The sequence below is a fragment of the Perna viridis genome, chromosome 12 (genome assembly GCF_037379345.1).
Source record: "Perna viridis isolate PV_CMFRI_1.1 ecotype Kerala chromosome 12, ASM3737934v1, whole genome shotgun sequence".
Classification (NCBI taxonomy): domain Eukaryota; kingdom Metazoa; phylum Mollusca; class Bivalvia; order Mytilida; family Mytilidae; genus Perna; species Perna viridis.
In genome coordinates, this window is record NC_142456.1 from 24,771,355 (window position 1) to 24,779,948 (window position 8,594).

Here is an 8,594-nt window from a genome sequence, read left to right on the forward strand (position 1 = left end):
ATGTATTTTGAACTTTGGTAAACCTGTGAAAACCGAACACATTTTAAAATCCAAATGGGGTTCGGTTAAGAGAGGTTTCACTGCATCACCATCTAAAATAAACGGTATCTTTAAATGTAAAATGTACTTACGACTTATAGCTAAAAAGTATAATAAAAAGACTTATAGCTAAAACAATACGATAAAATGACAATTATAGTTCATATGTTAATTGCATTGTCTCCTTCATCAATATTCCAGTAGCCTCCCCCTTCAGAAGCTGTTATCATAGATTAAGCTTCACGTTCATATCATACGTTATAGTGCGTTTCAATATCAGTTACATTATGTTTTTGCATTCAAGTGGGATTATTTTTTTTTCATTTCTTGTCGTTTAAAATAGCATTTCGTCATGAAACGTTTTAGGGGTAGACAACGGACAGCTAACATTATTTCATAGTAGTACAAGACAAAATTTTGGCGAAAAAAAATCACTAGTGCTCATTTTATTGTCTTAAATTTTATTTTTAGGATAGGTGAAATTGTACATTTATAAACTTAGGAGACGATAATATCTCTTAAATTAATATAATTTTGATAGACAATTTTTAAGCCTATAAGGAACCTCAACCGAATGTCAGATTTCAAAATACATAAGTGATTCATAAATACATGTATCTACTCTTTAAAATTTTGATTTAGAATGTGAAATCAACTATTTATTTTTTTATTCAGATTTCTCTATAACCTTCGAATAGGGAACTTCAGACTTCTTACTGTTGAGATATCATATGTTACACTTACTATCTGAACAATATTTCCCGGTATATCCAGTATCACAAGAACAGATGATGTCAGACACGTGACTATAGCAAGTACCATGCCCATGGCATGGATCAGGTAAACATGCTGAAAAAAATCTTGATACGGAAGAAATATTACAAGAAAGGCTTGTTAAGTACTCACACGTCCAAGAATCAGGCAAAATGTGTATCAGGTGTGGCACATGAAGAAAAAATACACAGACAGTTTATTGCATCATCCAAGTATTTATACCTCATAACCTCAAGTAATTACTGTCAAAGTGTTTGTAAAGTTTGCGTTTGTAAGATATTGATAGGTCAAAGTTAGTTAAAATGCACTATGAAAAAATGGCGGGAAATTTTTTCCGAAGGTTTTTCTAATCATAAGCAGTAAAAAAATATCTACGTCACCAATGCTTAGGGAGAAATTTAAATAGCTTAATAGTTGTTTTCTAGATGTATTTGAAATGTTCGAGACAAAAAGACCAAACTGAGAAATATGATGTGCCACCCCTTGCCGGGTTCTCACACAGAATTACTTAATACACTGTTTCAACATGTCTTGGTGTTCGTGGGTCAAAATGTACCGAAAGAATCTGCCCTATCATGTCTGTATTTTTTCTTGTGTCTTAAAGTATTCATTGTGTATAATTTTCTCTTATCTGATGCTCATATTAGCATTTTAAAGCAATAATAAGTCGACATGCATGTCATAATATACTACGTTTATCTATCTGAAAAGTATCACTTACGGTCTAGAGCTGAAAAAAGACGGCCATAATAAAACATAAATATCTTTTTTTATATCATCATTTAATAAATAAGTGAAAGACATTACCTAATATATGAAAACAGTTATAATCGTACGTTTTTATCGCAATAAATAGTACAATTAGACGATTTCATACTATCATAATTATATTGATATAGAGTAAAACTGATATGCAAAAACTCAAGGGAATAGTGAAAAGGAAAAAAAAAGCATGTTCATACAACGAAAGGCAACATCAAAGCAAACACCGGAATGTTAGAAACAGACGAAATTATATCAACAGGCATTTCCGTAGGTAATGGTGGGATAACTAGGTTTTATTATTCCGTTAAAATTACAGTTAATTGTTTCCGGTTTGTTGTAAAATGTCTTATAATAAATGCTCTATCCTTACACCGAAAAATGAGTACTAGTTCGTTCATTCGTTCTAATCTTCTTTTCTGTGTTCTTTTTCTTTTGAAAGAGCGAATAAACTCTTCTGAACGGTTTTTATTAATTGCATATTTCTTGCTTCACACATGCCAAAGAACAAATTATGGTACGTCAGAATATCCAACACATGTAATCGTTTCGCTTTTTTTTTTGTTCACTTGTGCTACGAAGGAGACGCATAGAATAGTGGATGTTTTGACCTTTTTTTTTATTCTCGCTGAATACTCAAAATGCATGATTGTAATATGAAGGTTGGAATTGTTCAATTCAGACAACTTTCGATTAGATTCCGTCACATGCACCTTGGTTTCTTATATTTTTGTCAGTATAATACCCGAATGCGTCCTCATGAACGTAAATGTAAAAACTCAACAATTATCACAGATATGTTCTAATACCTGTTTGACAATATCGTCCGGTGTATCCAGTATGACAAGAACAATGATAACCAGTCGACGTCGATGTGCATCTTCCATGTTGACACGGGTTAGATCTACAATCTATAAAAAAATCATTAAAGCAAATCGTTACAAAGGCTTTTGTATATAATAAAAATATGACGTATGGAAAGGCAGGTATTAGTCGGAAGAGAACAAACTTATAAGCAAAAGAGACATAATCGATAGACTTGTCACTAAGCATATGCATAAGTTGAGGGATCTTGTAAACCTTAGTGGACTTATATTGGCATTTATCTTCGGAATGAGTTGTCGGATGTCCGGTTACTTTCCGAATTTGCACAACGTGATTTGCGCAGATCACTAAATGTCGGACCGAAAGTAGACTGTTAGTGGGTGTAATGCAACAGATTAAATTCGTATGGATTAGAAATCTATTAGTCAAGCCGGATGAATAAATATACAAAAATGGCAATAATCCCTTATATGAGGGCATTTTTGCATGTGTCATATATCTTCAAAACAAGTACAATTCGTTTGATATCGTACCAACTAAACATTTTACCTTATCATACATATAGCTCATGCTCATAATCATTAATGAAGTCGGCCTTGTCATTTTCTCTTAGTCTTAACTATTTTTTGACATGTTTTCTATATTTTTTTTCATTTTGTGTATGATCCCATCTGCACCATGAAAACCGATTCGTTCAACGTGTCATAGTTTTTCTCTCCTCTTTCGTCTCCCCCGGACTTAACTTTTTATGAGCAGCTGGACGGTTTATTCAAGAAAAGCAGAGGACGCTTACCTTACCGGTACACCTGGTCCATGCTCCCAGTTTTTAGTGGAGTTCGAGTTGCTTATTTACTTTGGTTGCTTTGTACGAATCATTTTGATTATTTAATGTTCTTTGTTGTGTGTATCTGTTTTTAAAATCTGGTCTTTGTCCCTGGATTACATTCTTTTGATTTCCGCCATAATATTGGTCCTCTTGATTACTCTTCCCCATGCCTGGTCTCTGTCTTGATTATCAATTTTGTTTTAACGTCAATTATTGTCTCCCATAATTGTTTACGGTTATAAGGAAATAGATATCCACATATCCGCAAAAATAGCAACAAGTGAACAATGGGACAATTCAAATACATAAAATTCCAAACACTTGACCAGAACGTGAAAACGGGAAATAAAAACGATCTACATACACAATGTAGTGGAGCTAATATAAGATATAACACATAAAACTGAAGATGAGGAAAACAGGCGTACCAAAAAAGCACAAGTAATATGAACACCAACAAAAAGCCGGTAGTGACATTAGGTGCCCCGGATGGGTAAGAATTCCCAGCAGCACACGTCATATTGCAATAAGTGTAATACAATACAGTCTAGCAACAATAATGCAGCTCCCAGATACGAGACAGAAAGGGGTGCCATCAAAAAACAATTCACATTTGGGCCATATCATTCAATCTAACAAAACACCATGACGTAGATTAAATAATGCAAAAATAGTGGAAAATTATTCAAGACAAATTAATTAATTAATTACAGATAACAGAGATTTCCTATAAACATTGGGCAATATCAACTATAGAACAGCATTTGATCTTGAACTAGATAAACCAGCAATAAACTAATATCGTGTCAGGAATTCAACAAAAGATTTCAAATGAAATATAAATGTATCTTTGTGTAATTTCAACGTAATCACATTATGGTGGTGTAATTACTACATATATTAATCGGAGTGATCCTTTGACTTGCCCCGAAACACCTTTGTCAAAGGATCTACACCACACAACTGTTTTGATCAAACCCTGACGATTTGCTAAATATTTCATCTTTTTTATAAATCATTTTGTTCAATTAATCACCCAGGAAGAAACTAGGCAATGACGTTTTTAACAATACAAACAAAGATCCTAGTTTAAAATATGTCCCATGAATATCAACTAAGATAACTCACGATCAATAGGTATTCCTGTAAGAAAAATAGAAATGTAAAGTCGACAAATGAAAAAAATACAGTATTGTTCCTTTGCCAGTTTTATCATTATTACCATTGAATCTCCCTTTGCATGATCAATTAAAGATAATTTGATGCATTGTTTAAGTTCCCAAAAGATTCTTTAAGAAATGTTTGTTTCAATATATCTTATTATGTATTCAATCAGGAACGAAGGCTGCAAACTGATTTAATATAGATTTTTTTCAAAAAAGAAACCATGTTCCCTACACATAAGAGATTGTTTGCATACTTGTACTACAGTTCGCTCCAGTATATTGGCTCGTGCATGTACACTTTCCATTTTGACAGGTTCCACCGTTTCTGCAGCGTATTGTACCGTCAGTGCAGTGATCCCCTAAAAACAAGAGACATTTTATAGTCAGTTGTCGTAAAAAGGTAATACACAATGTACTTAATTATCTATACTTTTTTGTGGAAATTTAATAGTTTGATATAACCTTCTAGACATCTTATACATTTGTTCAACGCGAGGGCTTTTCATTCAGTATTGTCAACTTTCTTTTCATCTGTAACAACATCCCTTCAGCACATGCGTATATGGAGTTTTTATATCACAACTCATACTTGCCAGAGACTTTTTTGTATCGCGCCAGACTTCTTACAATTAGGCTTATGGAACAGGGTTATGGTGCTACAAGATTGAAGTCATCGCTACAGAAGTTTTATGGTCGTCATCGTGAACTCGCGGATCGTAACGATGTATCCATCTGCACAATGAAAACTGATTTGTTCAACGTGTCATAGTTTTCCTTTCCTCTCTCATCTACTTCGGACTTGACTTTTTAATAGCAACTCGGCAGGTGTTTCTAGAAAAGCAGAGGACGCTTACCCTACCGATGCACCTGGTCCATTCTGAATCTGAGTTGCTTTATCTACTTTTGTTCCTTTATATGTATTATTTTATTTATTATACGTTCTTTGTTGTGTTTTCTGTTTTCCATGACTGGTCATTGTCCATGTTTTGCATTCTTTCGATTTCCGCTGGAATCTTGGTTTCCTTGATTACTATTTCTATATTTGCAATGGAGGAATATAAAACCAATAAACAATTAAAACATTGTCTATCACTATTGATCGCACTTGTAAATTCAGTTTCTGGAGTTCATATAACTTTATGCCTTGTATTATACATGGTAAAACCTCTCGGTAATGGATTTGTATTCTTATTTCGACGGTTTAGAGTGCGTATATACAATACTATTTTTATTTCATTATAATGCAGCTTATTAGAGATTACTCTTTAAAACACATGTACAGCATATCGATATTTGCAATAGTTATGGTTGGTACTTTTGAGTTTAAGTCGCAATCTTTTTTTTAATCAGACAGGAGGTGATTCATGCATGTCAAAAACTCACCGAATTATCTTATATTTCTTATTCAGAATCATTTACAGACCACATAATCAGTCGTAGTTTTTCCTTTTGGTTTTGCGCTTTTGAGATAAAATTTATATAGATTGTGCATGAAATTAGCACTTTGCAAGTGTTAGCGTTCTTGATTTTGTTCGATTTGGTTGATTTTAGTGGGAGATAAGTGTATCTGAATGTGGAATGGACAACTGTTACGTAAAACATAGCATATGTAGACTGAAAAAAACATTGTTTGTTTTGTGAGTTTTTCTTCATCATGAGTCGGTTAATTATGGACAATGTATGAATTTTATATGGGCTGGTACTTAAGTTAATACTTACGATATGAACAATATCTACCAGTGTACCCAGGATTACAAGCACACATGACATCTGATGCATGGCTGTAGCAAGTACCATGACCGTGACATGGGTCTGGAGAGCATGCTGAAAAGACTCAGGCGTCATAAATGTCATAATGTTGGATATGAAGACAAAAATCAATGGGTCTGAACTTATTTTGTTAGTTTATTTGCTCATTATATGGCTTCCACGAATTTTTTATGAGATGGCGATCCATGTGATGGCCCATAATCGATTTGTTGATACTTTAATTTTGATTTAGTAAGTGTGAGGATTGGGCACTGTTTAAAAGAGTAATCAAGGGAACCAAGGCTATAGAGGTAATAAAAAAATGTAATCCTGGGACAAAGACCAGACATGGAAAACAGACATACACAACAAAGAACATAAAGTAACTAAAATCATACATACAAAGTAACAAAAGTAAATGAGCAACTCGGACTCCAGTAAAAACTTTGAATTTAGATCATACAATATCCCTAAAGTTCTATCATGACATATAAAGTACTTACGATCTCGCACTGGAAAATAAAAATTAGAACACATTTATATTGTGTTAATCAAATGTACTTGCTGTATTGGCTAATGGTACAACTCAAGCTGTGATTAGCTTCCTTGCATACTGTAAAGCTATCACATAACTGAATAGAATTTAATGAAACTTTCACAGAATCTTTAATACATATTACCATTATGCAAACTCATTTTATTTTAGATTTGTTTTTCATTTGAAGGACAAAAGTTGCATGTTATCAAATCTGGAGTGATGGTATCGATTTAGAGAGCATTGCTTACAGTTTTTCTATTATTATTCTATTTTAGTATATGAATTACAGAAATGAAAAACTTAACGCATGGTTAACCCACAGACTATGGGGAATCTGGGCCAGTCAATCGCATTTTTTTTTAGGTTTTTCTTCTACGTTTTGCATATTGTTTTGTGTGTTGTTTGTTATCTTTTTTTGTTTTTGCCTTGCTCTTGAATTATATAGACTTCCCACATGGAACATCATATACAATCCCTTATCCCCCCATTATCCCCATCCCCACTCCCCATAGAAAAATCACCATCCCCATTGCATATGTCTCATAAAAATTTACACATTATAAAATTAAATTATATATTTTCAAATTATTCAACATTATTTTTTATTTAGTTTGATATATTTTTTATATATAAACATGTTATTCATAATCCAATTCCCCATCCACCCCATTACAAAATGCCAATAACCCCTCCCCATTCCCAATCCCCCATATATCATAGAATGGGAAATGTTCCCATACAAGTAATGTACTTGACACTTGTCGATATCACAATTAACATCGTTGACCTTAAATTCGAAAGGGGTTGTATACCGCTGCATGAAATAGAGAATATGCTGTTTCTTTGAAGAGTAATATTAGAAAATGATAGCAAAATCCATGTTTATGAAACAAATTGGAAATCAAATCAACTATATAGTAAAAGTAAATATTGACGTGCTTTAATATTTTCAAAGTGTAATCAAGGGAACCAAGGTTATAGCGGCAATCAAAAGAATGCATTCCAGGGACAAAGACCAGACATGGAAAACAGACACACACAACAAAGAACATAAAGCAACCAAAATCATACACACAAAGTAACAAAAGTAAATGAGCAACTCGGACTCAACTAAAAACTAGGAGCATGGACCGGGTGCACCGGTAGGGTAAGCGTCCTCTGCTTTTCTAGAAACACCCGCCGAGTTGCTCATAAAAAGTCAAGTCCGGGGTAGACAAACGAGGAAAGGAAAACTATGACCCGTTGAATAAATCAGTTTTCATGGTGCTGATGGATACACCATAACGGTCCACAAGTTCATGATGACGACCATAAAACTTCTGCAGTGATGACTTCAAACTTGTAGCAACATAAACCTGTTCCAGAAGCCTATTCGTTAGAGTTCTAGCGCGATACAAAAAGTCTGCGTAGTTTGGGCAAGCTCTGGCACAACGTATGTGTTGTGATATGAACACTCCATACGCAGGAGCCGAAAGGATGTTGCCACAGATAAAAGGAAAGTTGACAATTCTGAATGAAAAGTCATCACGTTTGTCGTAAAGTTTGGTCAATAGTTTTCCTTTACCATCGATTTCTAAGTGTAGGTCAAGATATGAGGCTGACTTCACAGTGTCTGTAGTATCCTTTATCTCAAGTACTTTTGGGTAGATGCGATGTATCAAATCCCCGAAATTAGGATTGTTTAAAGATAATACGTCATCTATATAGCGGAAACTGAGATTAAAGGATCTAGCCAAACGATATTCTTTCTTTCTGATTAGATCAGCTATAAAGTCAGCCTCATAAGAGTGAGGGAATAGGTCAGCAAGTAAAGGAGCACAATTTGTACAAACAATTTCTGGTACCTGTGTTGCAAGTTCTTCCAGTATAACCTGAATAGCATGAACACAAAAAAGTCGTCGACGTTGAGGTGCAT

The 8,594-nt window shown here is 34.0% G+C and overlaps 1 protein-coding gene across 1 annotated transcript; it reads right to left on the reverse strand.

Annotated features, from left to right (window-relative positions):
• Positions 1-786: 786 nt before the first annotated feature.
• On the reverse strand, positions 787-6,210 carry LOC148601784 (uncharacterized). The gene is made up of 5 exons (XM_088556720.1): positions 6,112-6,210; positions 4,647-4,751; positions 4,355-4,369; positions 2,385-2,486; positions 787-1,543 (listed from the first exon to the last, which is right to left on the reverse strand). Exons 1-5 carry the CDS (start codon positions 6,187-6,189, stop codon positions 1,538-1,540), a joined length of 306 nt encoding a protein of 101 aa, XP_088412846.1. The 5' UTR covers positions 6,190-6,210; the 3' UTR covers positions 787-1,537.
• Positions 6,211-8,594: the final 2,384 nt, after the last annotated feature.